The sequence below is a fragment of the Gekko japonicus genome, unplaced genomic scaffold, assembly GCF_001447785.1.
Source record: "Gekko japonicus isolate JY-2015 unplaced genomic scaffold, Gekko_japonicus_V1.1 scaffold5001, whole genome shotgun sequence".
NCBI lineage: Eukaryota > Metazoa > Chordata > Lepidosauria > Squamata > Gekkonidae > Gekko > Gekko japonicus.
In genome coordinates this window covers 40729-60208 of record NW_015173290.1, presented here as the reverse complement: position 1 = coordinate 60208, position 19480 = coordinate 40729, and the positions used below count along the sequence as shown (strand labels likewise).

The window sequence follows — 19480 nt, the reverse complement described above, 5'->3', positions numbered from 1 at the left end:
TTCTTCACCCAAAGAGTGATTAACACTTGGAATTCACTGCCACAGGAAGTGGTGGGTGCTACAAGCATGGATGGCTTCAAAAGGGAATTAGATAAGCATATGGAGCAGAGGTCCATCAGTGGCTATTAGCCACAAGGTATAGCTAGGGGCTCTGGGGCAAGTGATGCTCTGTCTTCTTGGTGCTTGGGGGGGGTCAACAGTGGGAGGGCTTCTAATGTCCTGGCCCCACTGGTGGACCTCCTGATGGCACTGGTATTTCTGGCCACTGTGTGACACAGAGTGTTGGACTGGATGGGCCTTTGGCCTGATCCAACATTGGCGTCTCTTATGTTCTTATGACGCTGAGATGGTCATCAGTGAGCCATCGGCAGGGAGGGAGGCCCAGGTAGGTTAGAGGCAGAGAGTGAGCGGCACTTAAACCTTCACAAGGGTCAACCAAGTCAGAGAAAAGACAAGGAGGTTTTTTTTACACTGGTTATAGAGAACCACTCTTCTGCAGTGATCGGAGCGCGTCTGGGGAAAACGCGTTCAGTCCCTGATCACCAGGAAACTCATTGGCTGATCGTAGGCAGGTCACACTCTCTCGCCCTTCCCAGGCTTCTTGCAAGGAGAAAAGGGGAGGGGGGGACCACAAATGCTGCCCTGAACTCCGTGGAAGGAAGGAGGGGAATAGAAATATATACCAAATCAATAATGCAGGGGGCCAAGTCATTGGTGCCCTGGGTCAGGTGACCAGACAGCTGTGTCGCCAAGCTGCCTTCGTTTTGGTTTCATCCCCCCCTGACTTTCCCCCCGTTCTCACAAGACACGAACTCCTTGTGGGCACTCCATGAAATGGCTGAGCGGTCAGGTTAGAACTGGTAAACATAAGAACAAAGAGATGCCAATATTGGATCAGGCCAAAGGCCCATCCAGTCCAACACTCTGTATCACACAGTGGCCAGAAATACCAGTGCCATCAGGAGGTCCAGCAGTGGGGCTAGGACACTAGAAGCCCTCCCACTGTTGTCCCCCCCCCAAGCACCAAGATGACAGAGCATCACTTGCCCCAGAGCCCCTATCTATACCTTGTGGCTAATAGCCACTGATGGACTTCTGCTCCAGATGCTTATCTAATTCCCTTTTGAAGCCGTCCATGCTTGTAGCCGCCACCACTTCCTGTGGCAGTGAATTCCAAGTGTTAATCACTCTTTGGGTGAAGAAGTACTTCCTCTTATCCGTTCTAACCCGACCGCTCAGCAATTTCATGGAGTGCCCATGAGTTCTTGTATTGTGAGAAAGGGAGAAAAGTACCTCTTTCTCTACCTGCTCTTTCCCATGCATAATCTTATAAACCTCAATCATGTCACCCCTCAGTCGTCATTTCTCCAAGCTAAAGAGCCCTAAGCGCCTTAACCTTTCCTCATAGGGAAAGTGTTCCAACCCCTTTATCTTCTTCCCCCAGAGTGATTAACACGTGGAATTCAAGGCCACAGGAGGTGGCGGCGGCTACAAGCATGGACGGCTTCAAGAGGGAATTGGATAATCATATATGGAGCAGAGGTCCATCAATGGCTATTAGCCACAAGATATAGATAGGAACTCTCGGTCTGGGGCAAGGGATGCTCTGTATTCTGGGTGCTTGGGGGGGAGCAACAATGGGAGGGCTTCTAGTGTCCTGGCCCCACTGCTAGACCTCCTGATGGCACCTGGTATTTCTGGCCACTGTGTGACACAGAGTGTTGGACTGGAGGGGCCATTGGCCTGATCCAACATGGCTTCTCTGATGCTATTATATGGAGCAGAGGTCCATCAGTAGCCCTTAGCCACAAGGTACAGATAGGAACTCTCAATCTGGGGCAAGTGATGCTCTGTATTCTTGGTGCTTGGGGGGGGCAACAGTGGGAGGGCTTCTAGTGTCCTGGCCCCACTGCTGGACCTCCTGGTATTTTTGGCCACTGTGTGACAGAGTGTTGGACTGGATGGGTCATTGGCCTGATCCAACATTGGCTTTTCTTATGTTCTTAAAAGACAAACATCAACAGTCATGTAGAACTGTATTTCAGCACCTTAACTGGGACAGAATGACTGCCTCTGGGAAAAACTTTGTCACATTCATTATCCTGGTGGCCTAAATTCAGAATTGTCCATTGCAGCTCTTCTCGTCTCGTCAGACCTGTCTGCCCCCCAGACACACCCCCCCCCAGACTGCCCACCCCCCATTTTACCCTATTCAGAAACTCTCCCAGGACACTGAACCGTTTTCAGTGGAATCTTTAACCACCCAGTCCCTCCACTGGATCTGCAATGATGCCGTTTTCTTAACTGATGCACCGTGGAGCAGCCTAAGAGAAAGCTCTTGTCCATGAGGGCAATTTCATGGTTCCCCATCTCTTGTGCTTTCTGGCTCTTGCTGCCACTCTTGCTGCCCTTACAGATGGTCCCCTGGCTCCCGTAGACACCACCAGAACTTCCAGTGACGGCTAACTTCAGTATGTTATGTTATGACTTCCTGGTGCCATAATGTACAGAATGCCACCCCCATGATACGGCGTGCCTTCATAAACATCAAAACCACCACCAGCATTTCTGATGGACGGACTAAAAGAGAACCAATCACTGGGAAAGACGAAGACGCTAAGCTGCTAAAATGCTAAGAAAAGTTCAAGTGTTTGTTCCTGGTTTTCAGGGTTTGTCTTTAAATATGTCTGTATTATAAAAAAAATGCTAAGAAAAGTTGGAGGCAGCAGGAAAAGTGGAAGAGGAAGAGACTGGATTTATGCCCCGCCCTTCGCTACCTGAAGGAGTCTCAGAGCGGCTGACAAACTCCCTTCCCTTCCCCTCCCTACAACAGACACCCCGTGAGCAATGCTCCCTTCTAAGTTGTGAAGTCTTGTGAGCAAAAATTCTACTTTGTGAGCGACTGGCATTACATCTGTGAGCGAGTGATTTGGCTGCTGCATAAATTAGAACTGTATTTCAGCACCTTAACTGGAGCTGACCTTCCTGAGCGAAGACAAAAATGTGTGAGCTGGAGGCTAAAAAACAGTGCGCTAGCTCACACCAACTCAGCTTAGAGGGAACACTATAGCCACCAATGCTCCCTTCTAAGCTGCAAAGTCTTGTGAGCAAAACTTCTACTTGGTGAGCTCCTGGCATTAAAGTTGTGAGCAAGGGATTTCGCTACTGCATAAATTAGTTTGCTCTGGAGCCCTCCTTCCTGAGCTAAGACAAAAATCTGTGAGCCGGAGGCTAAAAAACTGAGCTAGCTCACACTAACTCAGCTTAGAGGGAACACTGCCTGTGAGGTAGGTGGGGCTGAGGGAGCTCTCTCGAGAACTGCACCTGAGAGAACAGCTCTGAGAGAACTTGTAACTGATCCAAGGTCACACCAGCGGCTGCAAGCGGAGGAGTGAGGGAATCAAACCCGTTTCTCCCAGATTAGAGTCCGTGCGCTCCTAACCACTACATCAAACTGGCTCTCCAACCCAACGGGAGATGGATTGACTCAATCGAGGAAGCCCCGGCCCTCTGTTTGCAAGACCCAAAAAAGGCTGTTAACGAGAGGACATTTTTGGGGTCATTAATTTGGGGGGCGCGCGGCGGAAGGTGCTGTCAAGTTGCAGCGAACTTATTGGGACCCCGGTAGGGTTTCCAAGGCAAGAGGCGTTCAGAGGTGGCTTGCCATCGCCTGCCTCCACATCACGACGACCCTGGGCTTCCTTGGAGGTCTCCCTTCCAAACACTAGCCTGAGCTGACCCTGCTTAGCTTCTGAGATCTGACAAGATCGAGCAGCCTGGACCGAGGCTCTCTCTGAGCTGCGGAGTCTGGTGAGCAAAAATTCTACTTTGTGAGCGACTGGCCTTAAAGTTGTGAGCGAGCGGTTTGGCTCCGGCGTACATTGGTTTGCTCTGGAGCCATCCCTTCCCGAGCTGAGACAAAAATATGTGAGCAGGAGGCTAAAAAAAACTGTGAGCTGGCTCACCCTGACTCAGCTTAGAGGGAACGCTGGCCTGTACTATCCAGGTCAGGCGTTAATTCATAGGGTCACCGTGAGTCGAAAGTGACTTGACAGAACTTAACGTGCACCCGCTCAGTGTGGTGGTGGTGGTGACAGTGATCTGGGAAGCCCTGGGTTCACATCCCAGTCCCACAAAGTTTGTGTGTCACCTTGGGCCCGCGGCTCACTCCCGACCTTTCCTTTTGTCACCTGGACAGCACGGTTCCATTGGGGTGAGGGGTCACAGGCGAGCAGAGGAGGCAGAGCTGTCCACGGCTTCAGGAACAGCAACCAGCCGGCTGGATGAGGAGAAAGCTGGAACCCATTCAGCAGGGAGCTGTCCACGCTAGCACACGGGCTGCTTTTACGACAAGCCCCGTGTCTGTAAGTTACACTGAACGCTCCTACGGTGCCTGTGACGTTAATCTTTGATTTTAGTTTATCTGCGTGTTGAGGGATTCTCGTGTTGCATTCGACGCACGTCCGGCTGTGTGTGTGACGTAAGCCCCATATTCAGGGTCTGCTCAGGCCTGCTGCTTTCATTACTCCTGGGGACCTGGGAGAAACTGTAGGAATTCTGGAGGCAAAAGGGTCCACTCGGAGATGGGTGAGTTCTGGTTTGCCACTTCCACCAAATCTCTGACGTAAGAGCCTAAGAGAAGCCAATGTTGGATCAGGACAGTGGCCCCTCCAGTCCAACACTCTGTGTCACACAGTGGCCAAAAATACCAGGTGCCATCAGGAGGTCCAGCAGTGCGGCCAAAACTCCAGAAGCCCTCCCACTGTTGCCCCCCCCCCAAGCACCAAGAATACAGAGCATCACTGTTCCAGACCTAGTGAGAGCCCGTTTGGTGTAGTGGTTAAGTGTGTGGACTCTAATCGGGGGGGAACGGGGTTTGATCCCTCACTCCTCCAGTTGCAGCTGCTGGATGACCTTGGGCAAGCTGTAGTTCTCTCAGAGCTGTTCTTTCAAGGGCGGCTCTCGAAAGAGCTCTCTCAGCCCCACCTACCTCACAGGGTGTCTGTTGTGGGGAGGGGAAGGAATCTGTACGCCATACAGACTCCGAGTGAAGGGCGGGGTATAAATCCAATCCCTTCCCCTCTTCTTCTTGAGGAACAGAGAAGTAAAAGTAACTTAAGACAAGTGCTCCCTCATACGTGACTTGATTCCACGACCCATGCGGCCCACCCTACAAACGGGAGTCTCTGGGGTTGGAAATGAATTGGCACGGTGTCCGCAAAATTCTTAGGAATCTGCTAAATGTGACGACCCACAGAAAAAAATGTTCATACATGACAAGCAGGCGGACTGCTAGCATACTTGGGTCTTTGGCAGGCTGCCCTAAATGCCCTAACGTAACCTTCCTGAGTAATACAAATCCCCGAGGGGAACCTTACGAAGTTTAAGGACGCCACCGGCAAGTTTCATGGAAAGGAAGGATCACGCCTACCGTAGCTGTAACCCCTTTTTACTGCATCGTCGACACTTTCTAACAAGCCATGCCTGGGTTCCCGGGAACCGGCTCCTGGAACTGACCCTGCGGCTGTGGGGGAAGGCACTTTAAAGGTCTGCAGGAGCCTGGTTCAGCTTGGGGAAAGGGTGGGGGGGGCGGCAGGAGCCCTCCCCCCACGCAGTGAGTCTGAGCCACCTGTCAGAGGTGGCAGAGGCAGGTGGGGCGAAGGAGCAGCGGGTGCGCTTCAGACCCTCCAGCCGGTGGCGCTGGAGGTGGGCGGAGGAAGGGGGAGCGGAAGCTGCCGCTTACCACCCCCAGGCTGCAGAACAGGTGGGCAAGAGACAAGAAGAAGAAGAAGAAGAGGAAGAAGAAGAGGAAGAAGAAGAAGAGTTTGGATTCATACCCCATGCCCTTCACTAGCCAAAGGTGTCTTCAGAGCGGCCGACAAACTCCTTTCCCTTCCCCTCCCCACAACAGACACGCTGTGAGGTAGGCAGGGCTGAGAGAGCTCTTTCGAGGACTGCTCTGGAGAGAACAGCTCTGAGAGAACTGTGACTTGCCCAAGGTCATCCAGCAGCTGCAAGTGGAGGAGGAGGAAGAAGAGATTGGATTTATAGAAGAAGAGGAGGAGGAGATTGGATTTATACCCCGCCCTTCACTACCCGAAGGTGTCTCAGAGCGGCTTACAATCTCCTTCCCCTTCCCCTCCCCACAACAGGCACCCTGTGAGGCAGGTGAGAACTCTTGACAGAAACGGCTCTTTTTCAAGGACAGCTCTTATCAGAGCTATGCCTTGCCCAAGGTCAGCCAGCCAGGTGCAAGTGGAGGAGTGGGGAATCAAACCCGGTTCTCCCAGATTAGAGTCCGCGCACTTAACCACTACACCAAACTGGCTCTCCCAAACTAGGCGTTTCCGTCCCCACCCGTGTGTGAGGCAGGCGGGCGAGTATGGGAAGCCACTTTGGGAGGCAGGTAGTTGGCGGCACTTCGCCAGGGCAAGCCGGCTGGTGAGTGCTTTGTGCGCCAAGCACGGCGGGGTGGGGTGTGTGTGTAAGGATGGGAGGATTCCCCCTCCCCACAAGTCTGGAGGATCTCCACCAAAGGTCCCTCTAAACTGTGGAGCCTTATGAGCAAAAATTCTACCTTGTGAGCTACTGGCATTAAAGTTGTGAGCGAGCGACTTGTGGCTGCTGCACAGTTTGCTCTGGAGCCCTCCTTGAGCGAAGGGGAAATGTGTCAGCCGGAGGCTAAAAAAACTGTGAGCTGGCTCAGACTAACTCAGCTTAGAGGGAACACTGCTCTCCATCGATAATATATTAAAAGCAAAGCGTCCTTTAGAATCCATAGTTGGGAGGGACCTCCAGGTTACTACCGTTCCGCAGGGCCTGCAAGACGGAGCTCTTCCACCAGGCATTGGACCACATTTAACATCTGGATATAGCATCACAGCCTTCCCTGGGACCCCCCCCCCCCTCATCGGCATTTTTTGTATTGGCTGACTCCTGTTAAGGAAAATGTTAGATATGGAAATATTGCATCATTGTTCGCCGCTGCATAGGAAATTCACTTTAGATTTTATGTGATTTTAAATTGCTTTAGGGAGGGCGGGGTATAAATCTAATAAATGAATTAATAAATAGTCCAACCCCCCTGCACAATGCAGGAAATTCCAAACTACCTCCCACCTCTCTACTTCTACATGTTGACCATTCCAAAATTGAAGAAGAAGAAGAAGAGATTGGATTTATACCCCATGCCCTTCACTACCCAAAGGTGTCTCATAGCGGCTTACAAACTCCTTTTCCCTTCCCCTCCCCACAACAGACACCCTGTGAGGTAGGTTGTGCTGAGAGAGCTCTGACAGAAACGGCTCTTTTTCAAGAACAGCTCTTATCAGAACTACCACTTGCCCAAGGTCATCCAGCCAGGTGCAAGTGGAGGAGTGGGGAATCAAACCTGGTTCTCCCAGATTAGAGTCCGCGCACTTAACCACTACACCAAAATTGAGGCGGTCATATATGATTGCACGCTGCAGTGCACATCCAACAGCCCAGATGAAGGGCTGTTTTCTCAAGACCCCTCTGGACCAGCGCTATTCAGCAATGTTCCCTCTAAGCTGAGTTAGTGTGAGCTAGCTCAGTTTTTTAGCCTCCGGCTCACACTTTTTTGTCTTAGCTCAGGAAGGATGGCTCCGGAGCAAACTAATTTATACAGTAGCCAAATGGCTCGCTCACAACTTTAATGCCAGTAGCTCACAAAGTAGAATTTTTGCTCACAAGACTCCACAGCTTAGAGGGAACACTGATTGTGACTGTCCTTTGATAGAGCTTGACTCGCTGTGTCATGTTTTCTTCTATTGTCCAAAACGTGCAACAGGAAGAGAAAGATTCTTAAAGAAAATGGCTGTCGAAATATTCATCTTTTCTTGATGCACCAAGATTAAGACTACTTCTGAGCAGCCTCTGCCAAAATTGCACCGTGGATGTGGCAAATTTCTGTTTTACTGTTCTTCTAAATCCCTATTTTTTTAAAAAAACGGGGTATGGCCTATGGACTACTAAACAACACTAAACTACCTCCCACCCACCCCCAGTAACCCCTGCTCCATGCCCAGAAGATGGGGGAGGGGGAAATAAAGAAAACCCTCCAGGATTCCTGGCCAAACTGGTCTGAAGAAACTGGCCTCCTCCTTTCTCTCCCCTCTCCTTTCAGATCAAACAGATTATACACAGCACTCCCCTCTGAGTTTTTTGCCATCTTTTAATTATTTGCTGGAAAGGGCCACGAGAACTGAGCACCGAGGCAACCCTTCCTGCCCCCCCGTCTCACGATCTGCCTCCTTTTGTCCAATGGGGATTCTTCTTGACGGCTTGTTTTTTTTCTTTTTGCTGTATCTTGGTAACGGTGCTCCGTAGACTTAGGCCCGGCGATACTCCCCCATCACTATAACCGATTTCAAATGGTGCTAGAAAGAGGAATGGACTCTGAACACCAGAAGAAATCAGTCATCCTCTAAAGGGGGTTACGGGGAGGCAAAGAGACGGCGGCGAGTTTGCAACACGCGATTGGGAATCTCGTCGAATTTTATCAGCACCCAGGGGGCTTTGTGTGTGGGCTTGCAGTTATCTCCTAGTGCAAGACAGTATCTCCAGAACAAACAAAAAGTGGACTGCCTGCAAGGAACAGTCAGCTCTGCACTGATACCCACTAGCTAACACTCACTGCAGTATTTGCATCTTGAATTAAGAACGTAAGAGAAGCCAGTGTTGGATCAGGCCAATGGCCCCTCCAGTCCAACACTGTGTCACACAGTGGCCAAAACCCAGGTGCCCTCAGGAGGCCCACCAGTGGGGCCATAAGAACGTAAGAGAAGCCAATGTCTCTTCCCTTGCTCTTTCTGTTTTTAACAGATAGGAGAAAACCGAAGCTTGTTTATGGGGTGGCAGGAGACACAGAGCGGATTCCGAGCCGCAGGAGAAAATGGGACAGACAGACGGAAATCTCCAGCCGTCACAAATGCTTCTCCACGAGGTGTTCCGGCCACAGTCGTGGGTCAGCACCTCACTGAGATGGCCGAGTTGTGCCACACAAATCAGACACTACCCTCACTGCAGGAAGGGACTGATTTGGAACACAGTAAAGCCCCCTTACCCTCACCTGGATTGGATTTCTACCCCACCCTTCACTACACAAAGGAGTCTCAGAGCCGCTTACGAGCTCCTTTCTCTTCACTTCCCCACAACAGACACCCTGTGAGGGTAAGTGGGGCTGAGAGAGCTCTTTCGAGGATTGCTCTTGAGAGAACAGCTCCGAGAGAACTTGTGACTGACCCAAGGTCACACAAGCAGCTGCATGTGGAGGAGTGGGGGAATCAAATCCGGCTCTCCCAGATTAGAGTCCGCGCACTTAACCACTACACCATTAACAAGTACTCTTTAGGTGCGATCTGTCAACCAGTTACAGATCCACCTAACAGTAATAGGATCCAAACCACATTTTACCACGTTGTCAACAAGAATATTATGTGGAACCTTACCAAAAGACTTACTAAAATCAAGATAAACTATGTTTACAGCATTCCCCCGATCCAGCAAGGAAGTTACTTTCTTGAAAAAAGAGATAAGGTTAGTTTGACACGATTTGTTCTTGAGAAACCCATGCTGGAGACTGTTGGTTAAACAAGACTACCCTCTGGTTTCCAAGAAGTCTATTGTGCATAGGTGGAGAAGCTGAGAAAATAGGACATTTATCTGGGAACCAGTAAGCAGATAATGAGAAGGAGGGCAGGAAGGGTTGCACCAGCGCTTAGTTCTTGTGGCCCTTTCTTACACGCCCAGGAAAATGCTGATCGCCAGTTTGAGCTCAGGAAGCAATTTTTCTCCGGGCCAGTTTGGCTCGAGATCTTGGAGGTTTTCTTGTCATCTTCTGGGCATGGAGCACGGGGTCACGGCGGGTGGGGAAGTTTTGTGGATTTCCTGCATTGTGCAGGGGGTTGGAATAGATGACCCTGGAGTTCCCTTCCAACTCTATGATTCTATAAGCTTAGAAAGAATTACTGATAAGATTTATCAGTTCCACGGGGGGGGGGATACCTTTCTCAGTATTTTGAAAAAAAGGCTTTTCTCAGCTTTTTGAACAGCATTTCAGTTTAAGGTCAATTTTTGCTAAGTGGGCAAGATAACCAATCAAGAACATTTGCTGATCTTTGAGCAGACCGTTTTCTTTCTGGAAAATAATATTCATTTTCTTTTAATAAGTAACCTGAGAAAAATGTGCTTGTCTTGTGCAATGGTCTGTTGTTTGAATAGATTCTTCTTATAACCTGGAAGCTCCGTCACACATTCCAAACCAGGAGATGATGATGATGAAGACGACCACCCTTCACTCGGAGTCTCAGAGCGGCTTACAATCTCCTTTCCTTCCTCTCCCCACAACAGAAACCCTGTGAGGCAGGCAGTTGAGTGAGAGAACTGCTCTTGAGAGAACAGCTCTGAGAGAACTTGTGACTGACCCAAGGTCACCCAGCTAGCTTTATGTGAAGGAGTGGGGAATAAAACCCAGTTCTCCAGATTGGAGTTCGCCCTCTTAACCACTACACGGAGAATTTTAAACTATGTGAGTCAGATATCATGGATGGTGGCAAATTAAGGCGCAGCTCCACGACAAGAAGCATCCTGCTCTGCCATAACCCTAGATTCAAGTCCAGGAGCGTCTCAGAAACCAACCAGACTTTCAGGGTATAAACTTTTGAGAGTCAACGCTCTGACAAAAGTATCTGATGAAGGGAGCTTTGGCTCTCCAGAGCTTATGCCCCAAAGATCTTGTTGGTTTCTGAGGTGCTACCGGATTCGAATCTAGCTCTTCCACCAAGTACATGCACACAAAAGCTTATACCAAGAATTAAGCTTTGTTGGTCTTAAAGGTTCCACTGGAGTCAAACTTTGTTCTATGGCTACCCTCTGAAACCAAGTATAAAGACAACAGTCGTGAGAGTCCGACCCACAAATCGAGCAGTCACCAAGACTTGCAAAGAAAAAACTTCCTATGTATTATAATCTAGAAGAAGAGATTGGATTTATACCCCACCCTTCACTACTCAGAGGAGTCTCAGAGTGGCTTGCAGACTCCTTTCCCTTCCCCTCCCCACAACAAAAACCATGGGAGGTAGGCGGGGCTGAAAGAGCTCTCTCGAGAACTTCCCTTGAGAGAACAGCTCTGAGAGAACTTGTGACTGACCCAAGGTCATACCAGCAGCTGCAAGTGGAGGAGTGGGGGAATCAAACCCGCTTCTCCCAGATTAGAGTCTGTGCACTTAACCACTACACCAAACTAGCTCACCTAAAGCACTACACCTCACCTAAAGCACTACATCATCATTAATAAATCATAAGAAAATCCTTGTGCATAGGTACATAATCAACGTCGTCTCCGGATTATATAACAACGTTTCAAAATCGGATCTTCCTCAGGAGATATTAGAGTCGTACAAAAGCTCTCTGTATTCATGAAGAGCTTGACAACAAGACATAAGGAATACTACATTCAAACAGGACGCTGATCTCAATGAATGTTCAGGCTCAAATATGCTGCTAAGCTTCTAAATGGATCCCGGGATCCATTACTGAAACGTTGCTATATAATCCGGAGACGATGTTGATTATGCACAAGGATTTCCTCATGATTTATTAATGATGTTGTAGTGCTTTAGACAGTGTCACAGATGCAACGAACATGAAATTGAGCAAACTTCAGAGGACGGCGGAAAACAGGAAGGCCTGGCGAGATCTTGGCCATGGGGCCGCGAAGAGTCGGACTCGACTGTGCGACTGAACAACAACAAAAAGTGCTTTAGATTATAATACATAGGAAGCTTTTTGTTTGCAAGTCTTGGTGACTGCTCGATTTGTGGGCCAGACTCTCACGACTGTTGTCTTCATACTTGGTTTCTGATTGGGTCGTATTTGTCCATATTTGTCTTGTACCCTCTGAGATGGCCATAAATGCCATACTGGTAGATACGGGTAGATTCAGGTCGGTAGCCACGTGGGTCTGAAGCCAGAGAACAATACCTGAGCCCAGTAGGGCACCTTTGAAGTCCAACACAGTTTAATTCTGGGTATCAGCTTCCGTGTGCATGCGCGCATCTTCAGATTCGAAAACGTGCACATGCGCACAAAAGCCACTCCCAGAATGAAACTTTGTTGCTCTTACAGGTGCCACTGGACTCAAAACTTTGGTAAATTGGGAGCCATCTTTAAGTCACGGCTGTTTTGAGAAAAAAACAAAGCAAAAACTATCCCCCCCCAAAAAAAACGAAGCCAACCTTGAAGACTTTCTTCCAGCAGGGCAGGCAGCAAAGGAAGCCACACAGCTGACACCGAAAAGCCACGTGACACTCTGACTGACATCTAACACACCCGAATTTTTCTAATACGGAAAATCAGGAGACAGACGAGAGAGAGAGAGAGAGAGAGAGTTCCCTGAGATTCTTTTGAACCCAAAAACACTTTCTGTAGTTCAGGCATGGTCATCGCCCACAGACAAGATGTGCATAGATCGTTTTGTGACTGGTTCAGAAGTGCTACGGGCTGCCTGAGGAGGTGGTGAGCTCCCCCCCTCACTGGCAGTCTTCAAGCAGCCATAACCCCATTGAGTAACTCTAAATAAACTACCCAGCAACAATACAATTCATATGCATTCAACAATAAAGGTTTCCCTTGCTTGAAAGCTAGTTGGATCTGACTCTAGGGCTGCGATGCTCATCTGCATTTCCAAGCCGAAGAGCCAGTGCTGTCCGAAGAGAGGAGATTAGATTTCTACCCCGCCCTTCACTACCCAAAGGTGTCTCAGAGCGGCTTACAAAATCCTTTCCCTTCCCCTCCCCACAACAGACTGACACCCTGGGAGGTAGATGGGGCTGAGAGAGCTCTGACAGAAATGGTTCATTTTCCAAGAAAAGCTCTTATCAGAACTATGGCTTGCCCAAGGTCATCCAGCCAGGTGCAAGGGGAGGAGTGGGGAATCAAACCCGGTTCTCCCAGATTAGAGTCCACACACTTAACCACTACACCACACTGAAGACATTTCTGTAGTCATGTGGCCGGCATGACTAAATGCCAAGGCGCAGGGAACACTGTTACCTTCCCACCAAAGGGGTACCTATTTATCTACTTGCAATTTCTTGCTTTCGAACTGCTAGGTTGGCAGGAGCTGGGGCCAGAGATGGGAGCTCACTCCGTCATGCGGCACTTGGGTCTCGAACTGCTGAACTACAGACCTTCCGGTCTGCAGCTCAGCATCTTAATCTCTGAGTCACCACGGCCCTCATGCCACAATAGGAATCCATATATCACCACGTTACCAATTGGTATGGGCAAAACGATCTCAATTAAACGATCAAAAGTCCAAAGGCACAATGCTGTGATGCTTTTCCTTCGTTGAGATGTAGACCAAAATAATATGCAAACAAAGCTGATCGTCTTTGTGTCAGCTAATTTTCTATACAAAGTTAATTGTTTGAAGACTTCAGTGTTCCGGCTGTTACGACTGACGGGTCGCTAGCTTGAAATCCCGTTTTGCCAGCTGTTTTATCAAAGTCAGAACTGCATAGCCACATCATCCTCAGAACCTCACATCTCGTAAATTTCCAACAATTCTCATGATCATTCAGAGAAGGCACCATCAAGAAACTAGGCATCTTATTCGGAAAGGGATTGAGAATAAAATGGCTGATATTATCATGCCCCTGAATAGATCTATGGTGCAGTGTCATTTGGAGTACTGTGTCTAGTGTTGGTCACCATATCACTGTGCTGGAAAAAGTGCAGAAGAGGGCGAAGAAGAAGAAGAAGAGGAGGAGGAGGAGGAGGAGGAGACTGGATTTATACCCCGCCCTTCACTACCCAAAGGAGTCTCAGAGCAGCTCACAAACTCCTTTCCCTTCCCCTCCCCACAACAGACACCCTGTGAGGTAGGTGGGGCTGAGAGAGCTCTTGACAGAAACTGCTCTTTTTCAAGGACAGCTCTTATCAGAACTACGACTTGCCCAAGGTTATCCAGCAGGTGCAAGTGGAGGAGTGGGGAATCAAACCTGGTTCTCTCAGATTAGAGCCTGCGCACTTAGCCACGACACCAAACTGACTCAAGAGAAGAAGAGGAGATTGGATTTATACCCTGCCCTTCACTACCCAAAGGTGTCTCAGAGCGGCTTACAAACTCCTTTCCCTTCCCCTCCCTGCAACAGACACCCTGTGAGGTAGGTGGGGCTGAGAGAGCTCTTGACAGAAACTGCTCTTTTTCAAGGACAGCTCTTATCAGAACTACGACTTGCCCAAGGTTATCCAGGGTGTCTCAGAGCGGCTTACAAACTCCTTTCCCTTCCCCTCCCTGCAACAGACACCCTGTGAGGTAGGTGGGGCTGAGAGAGCTCTTTCGACAGCTCTTATCAGAACTACAGCTTGCCCAAGGTCATCCAGCTAGGTGCAAGTGGAGGAGTGGGGAATCAAACCCGGCTCTCCCAGGTTAGAGTCCGCACACTTACCCACTACACTGAACTGGCTCTCCAAGGTGATTACGGGGTTAGAGCACCTTCCCTATGAGAAAGGGCTGAAGCATCTCGGACTTCCTGGAGACCAAGCCCTCTGAGGAAAGGCGGAGGGACTTGGGAATGCTCCGTCTGGAGAAGAGGAGGTTGAAGGCGGACAGGATTGCCCCCTTGAAGGCTCTGAAGGGCTTAGAGGAGGGCAGGGAGCTGTCCCTGTTGGCTGCAGAGGAGAGGACTCGCAAGAATGGGTTTGAATTCAAGGCGGGAAGGTACTGGCTGGATTTTAGGAAAGCCTTTTGACAGTCAGAGTTGTGCAACAGGGGAATGAGCTACCTACTAGGGAGGTGGTGAGCTCCCCCTCCCTGGCAAGTCTTCAAGCAGCAGCTGGACGAACCCTCGTCAGGGATTCTCTGGGCTGATCCTGCACTGAGCAGGGGGCTGCACTAGATGGCCTGTGTGGCCCCTTCCAACTCTGCGATTCTACGATTCTCAGTTTGGAAAAGAGATGACTAAGAGGGGAGATTATGGAGGTTTCTAAAATTATGCATGGGGTGGATAGAACTGACAAAGGGAACTCTTCCTCCCTCTCCCAAAATACTAGAACTTGAGTTGATAGGCAGTTAAGTTAAGTTAAGTTAAGGATGTACTAAAAGGAATACTTCTTTACACAGAAAGTGATTACAATGTGGAATTTTGCCACGAGAGGACGTAGTGGTGGCCACAGGAAGAAACAGCTTGAAAAGGGGATTAGATAGATTCACAGAGGATAAGTCTACCAGTGGCTCCTAGCCTTGGTGACTGGTGGGAACCTTCACATTCGGAGGCACTGATTTTCTGAATCCCAGAACCAGGAGGTAACATCAGGAGAAGACCTCCAACTCTGTGCCCAATTGTTGGCCCTCCAGAGGAACTGGCTGGCCACTGTGAGACAGGATGCTAGACTAGATGGACCAGTGGTCTGATCCAGAAGGGCTCTTCAGATGTTCTTATGAAGGCCTCAGACTCTTTGCCCTGTTGTTGGCCCTCCAGAGGAACTGGTTGGCCCCTGTGTGAGACCGGAGGCTAGACTAGATGGACCACTGGTCTGACACAGCAGGGCTCTTCTGGTGTTCTTATGAAGGCCTCGACCTCTCTGCCCCTGTTGTTGGCCCTCCAGAGGAACTGGTCGGCCCCTGTGTGAGACAGGATGCTGGACTAGGTGGACCACTGGTCTGATCCAGCAGGGCTCTTCTGATGTTCTTACTGGAGGAGGGGTTTCTCCTGGATTTACATATACCTACTATTTACTGGTGACAACGGTGCCACGTCGGAGCCTGTCGGCGGTCGTACCCAACTGGAACTGCCAACTGTTTCGTTCACCCGTGATTCAGAGCAGACGGCGGGACAAGCTGTGCCTGGAGACTTCTTCAGTGCTTCACTCTTGGAGGAGCCTGTTGAGGGCATTTCATGGTTACGTGGGGAAAAAAACGCACGGGTGATTTTGTGCAGCTTTGCCTACCAATGTTCATTAGCAGACAGCACGGTGTAGTGGTTAGATCGGCTGACTTAGGACCTGGGAAGCCCAGGTTTGACTCCCCACTCCGCCACAGAAGGACTCTCCCCTCCTCAAACCCCACCCTCCCCAGGCCCCACCCCGCCAAGAAATGGCAACTCTGGTCACAGCAGTCAGAAACCGCTACTCCTCCAAGGAAAGAACGTCTTGGGGTCTTGTGGCACCTTAAAGAATACCAAGTTTTCATCCTGGCTGAGCGGCCGTTCCCAACCGTTTTGCTACGGTGATCCACAAGTTCAGAGTTCAAATCAGGACCTCCTGATGGCGCCTGGTATTTTTGGCCACTGTGTGTCACAGAGTGTTGGACTGGATGGGCCAGTGGCCTGATCCAACATTGGCGTCTCTTAGGTCCTTATGACCCATCCAAGGCTGGCCCGAGGTTTTTTTGCCTGCCCTGGGCGACCTATGACCTCAGCACCCATCAATCCCAGCATTCCGTCTTCTACAGTGGTTACCAAATGTCTTTGAGAAACCAACAAAACATCGCACAAAGGGAGCAACTGTCCCCGATATGAACCCCAAGCAAGTGATATTACGAAATATGAGTATAAGAAAGGCCCTGCTGGGTTAGACCGGTGGTCCACCTAGTCCAGCATCCTGTCTCACAGAGTGGCCAACCAGTTCCTCTGGAGGGCCAACAACAGGGCAGAGAGGCCCAGGCCTTCATAAGAACATCAGAAGAGCCCTGCTGGATCAGACCAGTGGTCCACCTAGTCCAGCATCCTGTCTCACACAGTGGCCAGTCAGTTCCTTTGGAGGGCCAACAACAGGGCAGAGAGGCCGAGGCCTTCATAAGAACGTCAGAAGAGCCCTGCTGGATCAGACCAGTGGTCCACCTAGTCCAGCATCCTGTCTCACCCAGGGGCCAAACAGTTCCTCTGGAGGTCCAACAACAGGGCATAGGGGCCGAGGCCTTCCCCTGATGCTGCCTCCTGGCCCTGGAATTCAGAGGCTTAGTGCCTCTGAATGTGGAGGTTCCCCCCAGTCACCATGGCTAGTAGCCATTGATAGACTTCTCCTCCATGAATCTATCTAATCCCCTTTTAAAGCTGTTTATTCCTGTGACCATCACTACATCCTCTGGCAGCGAATGCCACATTTGAATCACTCTCTTGACTGACAGCTAATCGGGATTCTAAAGATATTTAACATCAGTGTTTGAGATGCTAAGGGCCCTCTGCCAACACCGTGGTTCAGGTCTTGCGAGAGTGGACAGAATACATTCCTAAACAGATAAGAATTCCTAAATGAATGATAACTGCACTATTTGTTTTTAAGCAGTAAGGGCATGGTTTCCTGTCCTGAAAAACACAAAAGGCTCTACATCTGACAATAACACTACAGATAAGATTAGAATTTCAACAGCCAATCCACATACAAAAGAACCTCCTCAGGAATGCTCATCCATTAGCATGTTCATAGCCTGGGGAACTCCTACAAGAGATGACTCGGCCCTACCGCACCTTCTGGAGTGGATATAAATTACCTGCCTACCATTTTCTTCTCACCTTGACACAGAGAGTACTCCATCTTTCTGTGTTATACCTCTGAGAATGCCAGTCACAGCTGCTGGCGAAACGTCAGGTTCTACAATGCCAAGACCCGGGCCACACAACCCAGAAAATCTACAGCAACTATATAGGTGTTGATCAGGTGTAAGCTGATCACCCAGCCTGTTTGGTTTCTGCCCAACAGCTGCAAATACTTTCTGAACAGGTCTATATCAGGTTTTTGCAAAACTGCACACATACAAAGATTGGTCCATTCAAATTGATTGGCAACCATTAGCATTACGAGGGACCACTCAGATGAATACCCAGGGGTAGGCATTTTATTAAAACACAGCATTTATTTATGACTGATTTTTTAAATGATTTGTGACTGATTTTAATTGTCTGTTTAAAGACTTGCCTGCTGAGCAGAGCAGTTGCACAGTAAGGATGGGATGGCAGGGAGGGGAGCGGAGGGGTGGGGTAGAACTCAGGCTGTGAGAATGTGCATGCATGCAAAATCAGTGGCATCATACGGCATGGTTGGAAAGGAATACAACAGAGCAACCTGCTAAACAGCTGTGAACAGACAACCCCTGTCAATGAAAAACCAGCTCCTTGTTTGTAGTTGGTGAACAGGATGTCAACCAAACCGGCAGCTGTTCAAGCATCCCTACATAAGAGTAGGCATGAGCCAATACAATGTATGCATCTAGCCTTCTGACACACTTCTGGTGATGTCAGGGGGTGTGGCATATGCAAATAAGTAATGCTAATGAGTTATGCTAAGGAGCTCCTGCACCTCTTTTCCTACGATCCCTTTGTCTGATCCCTTCTGTAAAATGAATACTGAAATCGCCCCTTGGTTGAAAAATTGTGCAGTGTGTTCCCCCCCCCCCCCAATAAATGGTTTTCACTTTGGAACAGTGTTTTTCCTCTCTCAAACTATGGGGTTCCTGCCAGTTTCAAAAAAAACAACCCCGCCCAATCAAGCTGGGTGGGATTCCTAGGAAAAGCTCCTAGACTTTTAATTTCCCCAACAGTAGCAGCTGTTGATAGACATCCTCCATGAATCTATCTAATCTCCTTTTAAAGCTGCTTATTCCCGTGGCTGTCATTAATCCAATTTTGGGTCCTGACCCACAGATCGAGAAACACTGGTTTAGAGTGCACTTTCTAATTCCTATTCACACGCAGCAAACATGGCTCTCGTCTACAAAAAACCCACACTAGAATTTTTAAAAACCTGCTTATTCTTTAAGGTACCACAAGTCCCTTGGTTACATCTCCTGCAGGAGACACTGCTCTGGAAATACTCTTCTAAGTGCTGTTATTGCATAGGGCGATTCCAATTGTCTGGAATCAGAAGGGATTTCCTGTCCTCACTCCCCTTCCAGGAAAACCAGTGCTGTGTCAGGAGTCTCAAGCATACTCGCTGATTATGGAAGGCATGAAGAGGTAATTTGGAAATGCTTTTCATAATAAGACAGGTCCCACGCACAGAATTTTCAGACTTAAGCAACACGTCGCGACGCTGTGGTCAAGTGCTTAACGGAAGTTTGGTAGACACCCTCAGACTAAATGTCTCTGTGGGTCCAGCGAAGGGAAAGCAGTTGAGACAGAAAAGGGTAATTGCTGACTTTGGATCCTTTTTTTTAATCAGTAAGTGGAAATCGATTCTCCCAGGCTAGTGACAAGAGTCGGTCTGCGATGGAGGCAAGCAACATTGTTTTAGTCGTGTGCCTGTCCATCCAGACAGAAAGCTGGGTTATTTTATTTTAACATGAGAAAGGCGTATATACTTGTGCGATGCTACCAGCCGTCCCTTCCTGAACTTACTTCCCAAGGAAGATAGTTCCAGGTTACCCCCATGCCTGAGAGGAGATGAATAGGGAGTCTCAGTTTACTTCCCACAATTAGAAAAGACAAGAAGGGGGACCCGCGATGCTCGCGCGGGGGGG

At 49.3% G+C, this 19480-nt stretch overlaps 1 protein-coding gene across 1 annotated transcript in view; it reads right to left on the bottom strand.

Moving 5' to 3' along the window:
• The window catches only part of LOC107120196 (regulator of telomere elongation helicase 1-like), a 30633-nt gene that overhangs the window by 4048 nt on the left and 7105 nt on the right, over nt 1-19480 (bottom strand). The window contains exon 2 of the mRNA XM_015422843.1: nt 15758-15907. Coding sequence (XP_015278329.1) covers nt 15758-15907 — 150 coding nt within the window. The remainder of the gene's footprint in view (nt 1-15757; nt 15908-19480) is intronic.